This window comes from Pleurodeles waltl, chromosome 7, assembly GCF_031143425.1.
Source record: "Pleurodeles waltl isolate 20211129_DDA chromosome 7, aPleWal1.hap1.20221129, whole genome shotgun sequence".
NCBI classification, from domain to species: domain Eukaryota; kingdom Metazoa; phylum Chordata; class Amphibia; order Caudata; family Salamandridae; genus Pleurodeles; species Pleurodeles waltl.
The window spans coordinates 533,493,573-533,508,032 of NC_090446.1; the positions used below are offsets into that span (position 1 = coordinate 533,493,573).

The following is a 14,460-nucleotide window of genomic DNA, read 5'->3' on the forward strand; positions in this document are numbered from 1 at the left end:
GTCGAAAAGGGATGTATGATGGAACAACGCATGCACTTACAATGCATGCCTTTACAACGCCGTAAGTACAATGCATGGTCATTACCATGCATGTACTTACCACTAAATGTTTTTACAATGCATATGCTTTTACCACGAATGTCTTTACCACGACAATTTCGTAGTAAAGGCATAGTTGGTAAGGGCATATTCATGGTAAAAACTGGAGGTGAGTATAACATACATTTTATATATATATGTACCTATATATGTAATATATATAAATGTATATATAAATATACATATATATATACATGTCTATGTATATATACATTTATATAATATATATATATATATATATATATATATATATACAAACAAACCTTTCAACCCAAAAACCCCAAACCCTAAAAATTACCTTACCACCCCAAAACCCATACCCACCCTAAAACCTATACACCCCTCACCACCCCAAACCCCATACCCACCCCAAAATCTAAACACCCCTTATCACCCCAAAACCCATACCCACCCTAAAACCTAAAAATACCCTTACCACCCCAAAACCCATACCCACCCTAAAACCTAAACACCCCTTGCCACCCCAAACTCCATACCCAACCTAAAAATACCCTTACCACCCCAAAACCCATGCCCGCCCTAAAACCAAAAAAAGCCCTACCACCCCAAAACCCATACCCACCCTAAAACCTAAAAATGCCCTTACCACCCCAAAATCCATCCCCACCCTAAAAAAACTAAAAATACCCTTACCACCCCAAAACCCATGCCCACCCTAAAACCTAAAAAAGCCCTACCATCCCAAAACCCATACCAACCCTAAAAAAACTAAAAATACCCTTACAACCCCAAAACCCATACCCACCATAAAAACCTAAAAATACCCTTACCATCCCAAAACCCATACCCACCCTAAAACGTAAAAATAACCTTACTACCCAAACCCCATACCCATCCTAAAACCTAAAAATACCCTTACCACCCTAAAACCCAGGCCCACTATAAAACCTAAAAAAACCCTTACCATCCCAAAACCAATACCCACCCTAAAAAAAAAAATGCCTTTACCACCCCAACACCCATACTTAACCTAAAACCTAAAAATGCCCTTACCACACCGAAATCCCATGTCCACCCTAAAACCCCAAAATGCCCTTACCAACCCAAAACCCATACCCACCCTAAAACCTAAAAATAACCTTACCACCCCAAAACCCATACCCACCCTAAAACCTAAAAATATCCTACCACCCCAAAATCCACACGGAGCCTAAAACCAAAAAATGCCCTTACCACCCCAAAACTCCATACCCACCCTAAAACCTAAAAATGCCATTACCACACCAAAACCCATACCCACCCTAAAACCTAATAATAACTTTACCACCCTAAAACCCATACACACCCTAAAACCTAACAATAACCTTACCACCCCAAAACCCATGCCCACCCTAAAACCTAAAAATGCCCTTACCACCCCAAAACCCGTACACACCCTAAAACCAAAAAATGCGCTTACTACCCAAAAACCCACACACCCTAAAACATAAAAATGCCCTTACCACCCGAAAACCCATACCCACCCTAAAACCTAAATACTTAATACTTACCTGTACTTACCTTTAAAACGCATACAATTCATACCTTTACAAGGAAATTCGTAAAGGTATATTCGTGGTAAAGGCTTGCGTGGTAAAGCCATGCGTTGTAAATGCATTGTGTTGTAAATGCATCGCGTAAATTCATTTCGTTGCATTCACCAGGTTGTAAGTGATGTTTCCCTCGAAAAGAGGTCTTCCAGCAAAAGACTGCTCAAAGCTGTCTAAGCAACACCTAAAAAGAGGATGGTCTAGAAGTCAAGGAACCCTTTGATTCTCTTTCGTGACACTCTCCTGCTACCTACTTCAGATCCACATCTGGCATTAGTGGAAGGCTTGTTCTCAAAGTACAAGCTTCTGCCCTCAACCTTCCCTGTATTTATTCTTAGTGTCTGGTACGCACCGCCCTAAATTCATGTTGGTATCCTTCATAATGTATTCAGGGCAAATAGATTCTCCTTCGGATCCAAGAAGAAAACTTCTGGGTCTGCGGTCATCTGTGTGGAGTAAGATGTGACAACACAATGGGATGAGACAACAAGCATTAAGTAGCAAACGTGTATGTTAAAATGGTTGCCATCCTGATCTGTACCAATTAGAGTCTGAAGAGGGTGATGGATCACACGCCAACACATGGCTGTGATATATTTCAAAACACTTACTTGTATCTGAAGAATTAATGCTAAACTTTGCCTTTCACCGTCTAGAAAGAAATGTAACATACAAAAAATTCAAGTGGAGCATCATTATAATTGGTGCAAATTCCGGTTCCTTCCACCATCGGTGCACAATGTGGCCTAACGAATTGGGAAACATGTCACTACAGACTATACTGCTTATCGAGGTCTGGCTGCTGGAGAAGATGGTTCATTGCCTGTGTGAGTTATTAGCTGTATGTGCTCTTACCAATGTTTCAGCATCCAGGCCTGTCTTCTTTTGAGGGAAGGGGTCAATTTAGATCACTAGACTTCTGTAAGTGGCCCAATGTTGAGGGGAGTGAAAAGGTTAGGGTCGCTTGCGATGGCATTGTTTGACAATGATCACAATGAATGCATGGTGGGCACAGGCCTTGATTTTGCCTCTTGAGGGTGCTGTACGTTCAAATGTAAAGTGTAGAAGGAAAGAAAATGAATCAGGCTGATATTTCAATACATCTGCTCTTCGTCCTGTGAACAAGCCCAGGTGTGTCGTACAGAAATGTTAGATGTCCCAGAAGTGATGGGTTGTTCTCTCATTTGCCTTTGTACTTTATTTCCGATATTTTAAATCTGCAAAATGACATGCTGGACACGTTTGTCTTCGGCAGCTGGGGTGTGCAGCAAGTCGAATCTAAGGGGCAGATTTATGCAAAGTGGCGCTGCACCTAGTGCAGCGCCATTTTTCTTGCGCCCTTTAGTGCCCCCTAACACACCATGTGTGCACTGTATTTAATATATGGCACACCATGGCAGTAGTTAGGGAACTAGCGTCATCATTTTTGATGCTAGTTCGGCACTTTGCAGGATTAGTGTAAAAAATGTTGACGCTAATCCTGCAAAGCACCCAGAGGCCAATTGAAAACAATGGCCCCCCCTAATGTGGGAATGCCCCCCTTGCATGCAATATGCCTGGCGCAGGCATAATGTGGCTTAAGGGGTTACAAAGTGGCTCAATGCAAGCATTGCGCCACTTTGTAAGTATGGTGCAACGTTTTTGGCCATCTAACGCCACATTAGTGTAAAAAAAATGATGCTAATGTGTCATTAGGATGGCGCAAAGCCCTCTTAAGTCTGGGCCTGAGGTTCATAGGTGAGGTGAACTCTCAGCAAACCGAAGACCTTCATCAAGGAGATTTTTGTTTAGTTTCCAGGTGTGAGAATCTGTTAGTGAATGTCATTACCTTTCTTTGTAGGTCTTGTGGGATGTTCGGTATGCCGTGAGAGTTTGGTTGAATTGTCGTCTGTACCTGTTGACTTCGCTAATAATCTTAGCCACTTTGTATTTGGGTGTCTATTTAATTTTAATTTGTGTTGGGCTTTGGGGTTCACTTTAGATTTTATATATATTGTATTATGTTTTGTTCTGTGTATGCCATTATTGTTAGTTGTACATGCTCTTTCAGTCTTCTTTCTCTTTTAATTGTTTACGCTTTAAAGCAATAAATTAAATAAAGCTATGAGTGGGTAGGTGAGCACAGGCAATTCCATGACTCTGATAGTTTCGCAAGCTCCAGGTCATACGACATGGACTATTGGCTCTCTTCCAAAGCTAATTGCTGGCAGGAATACTTTTTAAAGTGTAGGGTAGCCGTGTGGGAGTTCGCTTGAGCTTATAGATGTAGTTTTAGGAACACCTGCAGCAGGTCTGGGTCGAGGCTGTCATAAGAAGCAGGTAGAGCATTCATCATGTGCACAGATCTGAGCTTGAAGTAAAAGCCCAGGTCCAACATGTGGTCCAATTTATGAGTGCAGCCTGAATCAGCTTGCTTCAGGCGGTCATGTGTGCTTTAGTTTTTAGTGCATGTGGAACGGTAATAGTTTTGCCCTGTTTTATAGTTTACCACATGCTCTGTTGCAACACAGCCTGTTATTGCCCTGTGTTAATTACATACGTTGGTAGATTTCATTGCTTTTGAGTCATCAAAAATTGTATCTGAAATAAATGCATTATTTCTGTTATCCATACAACCAACACAAATTAAATGGAAAATTACATTTCATAATGGGCACAACAGGAAGTACCTTGCACTTTGATCTGCATGTTTTATTTTTATCTTGTCTTATTTTCCACTGTTTTAGTTTTGCGCTTGGCAGAAATCATTGTACAACCTGTCTTTCCCATGCCTTCGTGCAAACAGAAAACAGTAACCAAGCAGTAAAAAGCTGTCAGCAAACACATACGAGAAAAAAACACAATCTCAAATGTGAGTTTCACATATTTGTGCCCTGGGACTTTTAGCTCTACTCTTATCTAGGGATACTCCTAAATAACAAGCTCAAAATGAGAGCTCAAGTCAACGCAGTGTGCATTTCCTGCTTCCACATCCTATGCATGCTGCAAAAGATCTTCAAATGGTTGTCTCAGAACACCAGATGAAGCGTAACTTAAGCACTTATCATCAGCAGGCTGGACTATGGCAACACTCTTTGCCGGAATCTCCAGGTGACTCCTGCACAGACTCCAGACTACCCAGAACGCGGCTGCAAGACTCATACTCACCCTCCCACATCACACCCACATCCCAATAGACCTCAGGAAGCTTCACAGGATCCTCATTCACAAGTGCAGCCAATTCAAATTTCTCACACACACACACATACTAAGCCCTACACAATGCAGGACACTTTCACCAACTCACCAGACACCTAAGCTATCTCCAGCAGGCCACCATCCTTAATTACCCCTCATTGGGGGAAAAGGTTCATGAAGCAGGGTTGGTAAAAGATACACACATATTTTCTAACAAAATTAACAAGATTGAGGGATTTCCTAACTTGCCTCTCATGTTGTTCTATCCATGTGATACAACGTGATCTCAACCGAGCTGATCTTATTACTTTCCAAGAATACAGAGCAAATGATGCACCACTGACTCTCTCTACAAACAGTAAGAGGGGTGTGCAGCTGACTCATTAGGTTGCTGGGCAGCATTCACAGGTCAGGGCAAATGTTATGCTCCCTCACAAATCAGGAAGTTAAGTGTTGAGCATTAGCAGGAGTAGATGTCTGGAGGCTGTATGAACCTGGGGGTAGCAAACCTGAGAGTATGGGGGAATGAGTGAGGGGAAAACCACACTGGAGAGAGCAAGAAAGCACATGGCTCCAATGGAGTGCTAGAACAAAAGAAAAAAATTATTTCCTGTTGGAAACGGCCCTCTCTACAGGGTCACCCCCAAACCTTTTGGCCTTCTTCCTCCTACTGTTTGCTGGATTTATTCTTGTTGGCCTTAGGACTTTGTGCACTTTACCACTGCTAGCCAGTGCTAAAGTGCATGTGCTCACCACCCTAAATATGGTTTGATTGGCATATACCTGATTGGCAGATTTAATTTACATGTAAGTCCCTTGTAGAGTGTTATACCATATACCAAGGGCCTGTAAATTAAATACTACCAGTGGGTCTGCAGCACCTATTGTGCAACCCACTTAAGTAGCACCTTGAAACTTGTCCCAGGCCTACTATTACAGCCGGAAGGCAGTGTCCAACTGCCATATTTACTTGGCATTTAAAACCTCTTGTCCAGCCTTAAACGTCCCTTTTATTACATATACGTTACCCATAAGGTAGGCACTAGGTAGCCCATATGGCATGGAGCTGTGTAATGAAAAGGAAGGACATGTACTTTTTAGTTTTACCTGGTCTAGTAGTGGAAAACTCCTGAATTTGTTTTATGAGAAGCTTACCCCTCCATAGGGTAACATTGGGGATTTCTTATTAAAATTAATAAGTTGTAATTCCTAAACCAGAGGTGGTAGATATATATTGTTTGGTACCTATGAACTTGTAATGATGAACAGCTCTTTAATGGTAAAGTCAGATTTATCATCACAAATTTGAAAATGCCACATATAAAAAGTTGGCATTTTCCTGCACTTAGACCTCTGTGCCTATAGCCTGTCTTAGGTCATCTGACTGGGTTAACTGACAGTTGGGACTTTGTGAATTCACCTCAGACAGTCACACAATAGGGGGATAAGCAGAGACTGAATGGCCATTAACCGACTTGATTGTGAGGGGGAACTAAGCACAGCGCCACTCGCAACTGAATGGGCTGGGCTCTGCCATCACACAATAGGCTTTACGACCCTGTATTGTCAATGCAGCCAGCTAGGAGCTGGGGCAGGGGAGGGCAGGGCAGGGGAGGCTGGAAATTCCTGGAACTTCAGACAACCTTTCTGGATATCACCCAACTTCTAGGAGCAGAGCCCCAGAATATAAAAATAGGGGTCTCAGACCTACTCCTCAGTTCACTACTGGACCTGCAGAAGGATTCTCAGAGGAATGCCTGCTGCTGTGACCTGCTGTGCACTCTCTCAGACTGCTGCTGTACCTGGAGTCTGCTTGGAACTTTCAGAGGCCAGCCCTGCTGCAGAGCCCTGCATCACCACCTGCACTCTGGAGTGACTCCAAGGGTTACTTTAGCTGGTCTCCTGTTTTGAGGCACAGGGACATAACAGGCTCCCACCATCTTAAAACTGCACCTGGGTCCAGCCTGAGTGAGTCTTGAACCCTCAAGAGGTCTCCGTCCATTCCTGAACCCTTGATTGTGGTGCTAAAGGTCCCCAGGTAGGCATTTTCAAAAATGGAGTACTTGTTATTTTGACCCTTAAATTTAAAAAATTCAGAACTCTGTTTCTACTAATTGATAAATTAAAATTGGATAAATTAGTTTGGGATTTGTATTGTGTTGTGTTGTTACGGCGTTGCTGTTTGTGTAATGCATAAATAGTTAACACATTGCCTTTAAGCTTTAGCCTGGCTTCTTTTTGTGCCAAGCTAACCAGGGTTAAGCACATGTTAAATTAGTGACTTTTTGTGGTTTACCCAGGCGTCACATCCCAGTCAACCAACAACCCAATTTCTCACAGTTTCCTAAACGTGAGCAGTGAAACAAGGCAATATTTGGCTATCCTCCAAGAAAGGAACAGACAGAAAATGACCAAGGCAAGCCCTTGAATAAGAAGCAGGCAAATGAGTGTGGCAGTAAAGCCAACAAATGATAAGCAATGAGCAGGCTGAAATCCACTCTTTGTTCATGGTAAGCCCACAATATGTCCTTTGCAAGTCTGGTAAGCTCAATTTAAAAGTGAATATGAATTCTCCACAAAAAGCACGCTTTTGATATGCTACTTCTTTACCCTAGAATATGTATGCTCCTCCCAACCAAGATCTGGCATTCTTCAGTTGGTCAAAAAATAGAATAAAATTAGGATATAATAGGGAACTTCAAGGTTCGAAAAATGGAAATAAGTACAGTCCCCAAGAGGAGTGGTGAGGATAGTCCATAGAGTTTAACACAAATATAGATACGGCAAGTTACCTCTGTTCCTTGGTAAATCAGATCCATTGATCAGACATAGTGAATGCACCTGTTCATATGAGAAGTTTGGGGACAGGTTGGAAGAGTTTCAGTTCTACGACACTTTCATATTCTACTAGATTATGACCATAGTGGAAAAATGTTGTACAAGATATGGTGATGAAAACGAATAAAACAAATGGCAAAAAAATAAAAAAGTTCATTAGGGGTCCTCACGATTGTGGCGGTCTTAGGAATGCCACACTCATGGTGGCGGTCAGGACCGCCACGGATGCAGCGTTCCGATCACCACATTAAAACCCTGGTGGTTGGACTGCTAGGGAACCTCCAGCTCTGGCAAGATCATTGTTCCCGGCAGCCTGGAGGTGGCAGAGATCTTAATCCACTGGGGCAGCACTGCAAGCAGTGCTGCCCTGCGGATTACTACCTTGTTCATTGCCAGCCTTTTAATGGCAGGAACACCACCATGAAAAGGCTGGTAGAGAACAAGTGCAGGGGCCACAGAGGGGCCACGGGGGCCACAGGGGGGCCACTGCACTGCCCATGCACTTGGCATGGGCAGTGCCTTGGTCAGTGCAGAACCGCCCCTTCCTAGCACCATTGCAATGTTCACTGTCTGCTTGGCAGACAGTGAACATTGTGAGGGTACTAGTACACCCTGCATTGCCGTCGGCTCGATTATGAGCAGGAGACAATGTTATAGCCTGTTTCCCGCTAGGCTGTCAGGTGGAAACTCAGGGTTCTGTCTGCTGACCTAACAGGAAACTCATAATGACTCCGGTGGGGAGGTCGATGTGTAGGCGGGGGTCACCCTGTCGGGAGTTTGGCAGATAGGCTTTCCTGTTCACCAAAGTTGAAATGACCCCCAAAATGTCCAGTGCATATGTGTCTATCACTAGCACTGGTATGAGATATGAAATATAAACTGTTGGGTTACTATGGACATATTGTTTGCGTTTAACCAGAAAATGTAAGCATGGTAACTACCACCTGTATATTGTATCAGTTCGGATGAAATTTGAACTTACCTGACCTTTCCACAGCATAACATGGTCTAAATATAATTTAGCAAAAATATAGGCCCATATTTATACTTTTTTTGCACCACATTTGCGTCATGTTTAGACCCCAAAGTGGCGCAAACTTACAGAATACAATGGTATTTTGTAAGTTTGCGCCGCTTTTGCGTCAAAAAATGATGTAAATACGGCAATAAAAAAAGTATAAATATGGGCCATAGTGTCCTAAATAGTGTTTACAAAAATATCGCCAATTTGGAGTTAATAATAGAAAACGCGTACCCAATAGAGAGACATATTTGCAAATCAGACTTATGCCAGTATACATGTGGCAAAAGGAATTTTTGGTATTTATATTCTGACCTACAGTCCCACCCAAACTGAACCATCTGGATTCTGCATTTTCAGGGGAAAATATTATTTCTAGCACTATTCGTTGGTTGCGTAAATCGTTAAAATCCTGATCTAAATACAGTCCACCTTAAGCCCTGATTCCACGTGTCAGAATTCAGGTTTTTGTTTAATGCACCAGATGAGGAACAATACCCTGGGGTACATTATTTATAGAGTGTGGTTTATAGCCTCTACTTTGTAATTCTGACTAAAGTGAAAATAGGAATTTACAGTGGCATGTGAAAACACCGACCCACTAATAATCCAGACCTAAGATGGTGTTCGATTTTTGCTTAACCAGTTTACTGAACTATAAAACTCCGGAGGATGTCCTTTTTGTCCTAGCCAATAGAACTATTTAATATGTACATTTGGTGCCTGTGCCTTTTATGAAAAGTCCTCAGGACATGCTGCCCCCCCCAGAAAATAGTCCTGAAACCAAAGGCATTGAAAACATTCTTACTTAATCATGAGCCTTACCAGCCACGGGTCTTATAAAAAGAAGACTACGAAATGCAGACAATGTCCCTCTGTTTTTGTCCCAGAAGCAGGAAGAGAAGAATAAAAACATAGTGGCGCTGTTATTTACTAATCCTATTCTGTGACACAGAGATATGGGGGCTGCCAGAGCTAGAAGCCTGCCCTAGCAGAGCTGGGAGCTCATGGAACTGAGGGAAAAGAGATATTACATTTTGAAACCCAGTGCTGCATCACTCAACAAGTCCCGCCAAACAGACCCTGCACTAACTCTTCACTGTGAGGGCTGTTGGCCCCCAGAGGCCTGTCCAGCCACTGCGAGGGATCAGGGATGGAAGGAGAGCAGAGTCGGCTTTAGGAGGTGCGACCAGTGCAGCCCCACCAGGTGCTGTCCGAGGAGAGGGGCTGTGTTTAGAAACAACTTTTGGTTTTAAAAAGAAAACTGCGGTTTGCTTGCACGTCCGTCACTTTTCAGGCAACAATAATTTTAATTTAAATTTATTTATTTATCATAGGAAACGCAAGCTTAAGGACCAAGTTGCTTGCTTAAGGCTGTTTTTTTAACTGCAATGGAAAAAGTGAAAAAACAAGGTGGTAGTTTAAATGCAACAAGTCTAAGGCATAAATAAAATTCCTGCTGCTAGCCAGAATTTTATTTCTTTAGAACAGACCATGGTAACAATAAAAATGGCAAGATAATGCAGGTGATCAATGTTTCTACTGGAGACAGAGCTACGTTTTGTCTATTGGACTTAATATGCCTGCTGCAATGAACGTGTGTGTGTGCTGATCACAGAATGGCAATCCCCATTGTGTAACATTTCCTATTGATTGATTTACACAGGTAAGATTTGTTGTCTCTGTACAACCTGTGTGATGTAAGGTGTTCTGACACACTAGGGTCAGTATGAGTAGTGCTGTAAAACAAAAGAAATGCAGGGAGGGGCTTTGGAGAGATGATTCGCATTGTTAGTGAGGGAATTTGTGGAGAACGATGTAATTGGGGAAATGTGGGACAAAGTGGCGCTAAAAAAGATTGTTGTACCAGGCGCTCTAACTCTAAAGCAATTCCTCGGTTGAAATCTAGGGCTACTGTTATCGAGGCAACAGTCCCTACCGGACTCTGGAGACCGTCCGGAACCTGATGCCTGTTCCAGAACAAAGGACAAATGCGGCTCTGTGCCTCACACTTGTGTGATCTCGGTTACTCATTGTCTTTTACTGCTTTCCATAGTTATTTTTGAGGAAGGTTCATGACTAACAAAGTTAGGAGGGAGGGGTCACCCACTCCTACAGCAGGTACCACTCTTTGCCAGTACGTCCCAATTCAATGAGGTGTAATGGTGGGTGGCACTCGCATCTTAAAAGTAATTATTACGTGATGATGTGTGTGGTTTCATTCTCTTACATTGAGCTTGGTCAGGAACCTCTTACGTTAGATCACATGATGGGAAGTCTAATGTGTGTTTCATGATTATACATGTAAATAGAAACAAAAAATATCTGTTTTCTTTGTTGCATCAATTCATAGTAATGGCAAAAATGGACAAGTTCTTTGAAAAGCTCACCATGATTTCACTTACTCTTCCAGGCCCATTGAGTTGCAGGCTGACAGCATCTAAAGTGTAAAGACTGAGTGAAATGCCCTTATTCTAGCTGGCTCTGCAGTCATTCTAATCCCCTGTGCACCCAACTAGCAACACCCTTCGCTACCAATGAGAAGGAAGCACAGTCCATTTTGTTCTAAATGAGGGTTGAGCTAAACTATTTAACAAAAATAAACAACCTTATTGATTACTGTTTCTTGAAATCCTTCCAGGGTCAGGATCGATAGTTTTGGGCAGGGAAAACGTGACCACCTTCTGAACCCCCAAAACAGGTTTTGATAATAAAACATGTTCATGAATTGGGGTGAAGTGGGCCCCTCACACTTCTGGGCCCTGGTGCCACTGCACCTGCTGTACTATTTAAAGCTACATACCTGGTTCAGCCTAATTTGATGTTCAGCACGACCTTCCTCACACAGTTGTGAAGGACATCAGTTTCCAATTCTCTTCATCCAAAATTTTCCATCAACTTGATCACTTTGACCTGGTCTTAAGCCACTGGTGTTCTCACAGTGTTTTGACTTTGTCCACTTTCTTTCTTTTCCAGGGTTCTTTGGAATGGCCGCTGCACAAGGTGAGATGCCCAATTAAGCTTATTTTTGAAGATCCCATTACCCTTTGTTTCATTGCTTAATTGTTGATAGATGGCCACCCAGCCTTATAGTGGAATCCGTGTGCAGGCCAAGGGTTCAACCCAGCACTAGTTGATGAAATTATGACAATTAATTTAGGTAATTTGGGTGATTAGAAGTATTTGTTGGATAAGGTACTCATTATCATCTGTGTTAAGGATTTCACAAGTGTCCTAGCAGAAACATGACTATAGAGAAGTTGAGTCCCTTTACAAGGTTGTAGAACTTCAGGGTGACTTACAGTGCCTTTGGTGGGCATATATTATTGCTGATAATGCATGACTTTTTCAACACCCCTCCATCCTCTTTTGAACTTTTGGCTTCTTGCCCATTCTGATAAAAGCTTTGCCTTTCGTTGTAGTAATGTAAAATGCAAGTGGAAAAAGAAACCCACCAATATGGAGCATGTAATTTGGTTTATACATATATTTGCATCATTTTTGAGTAATTTGCTTTGTGAATTCGAAGACCTAATAATGTGCAATTATGTTAATTTTGCAATGTTAAGTCATGTTACATTGGATATAAATCCATCCATTGAACTCACATAGTGCAGTAAATGAATTAATTAACATAAATGTCAGAATTTGAGTCAATTGCTGTAAATCGAGGAAGCGGAGTGGAGGATTACGGTTGCTTTCAATTTAAGTGGTTTCCAATGGCCTGTCTCCTCAAGGAACTCCTTTTTACATAAACTGTAGCCTCTGGCTGAAGTTAATGTATGTTCAGAACTAAACTGCAATAAAATATTACAGTATAGTTGTGACTCTTTTCTTATTGTAGATAAGTAGAGATGTCAAAACTAGACCGTAGTACAAATGTTAAATTCAGATTTTTAAACAGGAATTGCAGTCTTCCAAGAACTATAACAAGCATTACTGAAGCACTGAGTGAGTACTTCTTTACTGGTGTGCACTATAGTAGCATATGAATCAAATGCATGGGTCCTCTAAAGGACATAATCTGGACTACAACGTTTTGACCTTGGCACTCTTTGCTATGCTTTGATTTTTTTTTTCCAGATATGTCTACAGACAGGTTTGTTGTTAGGAAGTTCTCATGCCATCAATTCTTCCAAAAAGTACAATAGGAAGTACAGAGAATAGGTAGGGTTAGGTGGGCCACCCTACGGCCATTGGCCTTCATGCTTTTTTTTTTGCAAAACTACAGAACAAGACCAAGGCATTTTCAGTAACGATTACTTTGTCCCAATTGGTGATGGGGTATCCAGTAGTTCTTTTGTTAGATTACAAATGTCACATGAGTATAGCTTTCAATTGAGAGCAAGTATGTGTTCTATGATGTATTTATAAGGACTTTTTATTGCTAATTTATAGCGTTTTTGTTTCGGAAGTGAGTGCTGTTTGCATGTCTTACATGTCTTAGCCTTCCATATATACACTGTGATATGAACTAATTGTCCTTGCTTGCTCATTTGTCTTAGTTTGCAATCATGATATCATGTTGTTGGATACATTGCTTTTTGGTTCGCAGGGTAAGTTTTGCGAGTATGTAGGGTTTTTTAAACAGGCAATGAAAATGCTGGCATTTTGCTAAATTTGTGTGCTATGCATTATTTTTCTGTGTATACCTTTCAAGTTCACCACTTACAATATAAACGTCATATTTCATATTAATATTCTTTGAGGTGACAACCTGCTTTCTTTCACAAGTGCAGTCTGTTCAGAAAGAGGGTCCTACTCTCTGCTTTCATATTGTTTTAGCTCAAGTTGTTTCAGCATTTTGGGATTTTCTAATTAAAACAATGGTTGCCACGCACAAAGTTGCCCAACATTTACTAGAAACTTATTTGTAGGAAAGTGGAGAACTATATACTGATGCTGGTTAGGATTCACTGTGCAATTCTATCACGAACCTCAAAGATGGTCCTTGGATTCACACTAATAAATCCTTTGCACAGTCCTGGTAGAGTGGCAAACACGAGTCAGGCTTTACTGAATGAACATATGTTAAGCATTTCAGTGTACCAACATGGACCATAAGTACTTGACACAGCTCGAAGGAAATCCAACACCATTTAATAAAAATAAAGCAGGCTTTTATATTAATTTAGATACCAAAACAAACTTGATCAGAAACATATAACCGGAGTTGTGGATTTTAGGAGAAAACATAAATCACAGCAATTCAATACTGCAGACCTTTAGTATTGTGGTCAATGGGAAAAAGTGATAGTGACAATTGGTCACTTGCAGGTTTAGTTGCGTGGAACCCACAGAGGTCAAAAGTGATGCGGTCCTGGGCACCAAGCCACAATCGTCAGTTCAAGTTTACCTGGTCTGTGGAGCCCGGGTGCAGAGTTGTCCTGGCTGTCCTTGGGACAGAACTGGAGCCACAGAAGAGCTACTTTTACCACTTACACAATGCTGCGGGAAACAAGATGCAAAAACACAGCAGTGAGGCCGCTGCTGATGCCAGATGCAGGCTGGGTGAAGTTCTCTATAGGTGCAGGGCTGATTGTGGGGGTCAATTGCCGGACTGGTGACCAAAAAGCCTTGGCAGCGTAAGCACAACAGAAAGATAATTTGATGTTCAGAGGTTCACAGGAACACAGTAGCAGCCTGAAACCTCGTGGAAGGCTGCACTACACCATGTGGATTTGGGTGATCCCTTGGAGGGCCTGATGGCCAGTGATTCTTTGGTTTTGGAGCATTGTTTTACCTGCAGTTTGCAGGGGGCTAGTGCCACCAGTC

The 14,460-nt window shown here is 41.9% G+C and overlaps 1 protein-coding gene and 1 long non-coding RNA gene across 4 annotated transcripts in view; one reads left to right on the forward strand and one right to left on the reverse strand.

Moving 5' to 3' along the window:
• The window catches only part of LOC138304303 (uncharacterized), a 182,339-nt gene that overhangs the window by 142,883 nt on the left and 24,996 nt on the right, over window positions 1-14,460 (reverse strand). The gene's annotated exons all lie outside the window — the stretch shown is intronic.
• The window catches only part of LOC138304302 (serine protease 27-like), a 422,171-nt gene that overhangs the window by 5,041 nt on the left and 402,670 nt on the right, over window positions 1-14,460 (forward strand). The window contains exon 2 of the mRNA XM_069244254.1: window positions 11,662-11,688. Within this exon, the coding sequence (XP_069100355.1) occupies window positions 11,662-11,688 (27 nt within the window). The remainder of the gene's footprint in view (window positions 1-11,661; window positions 11,689-14,460) is intronic.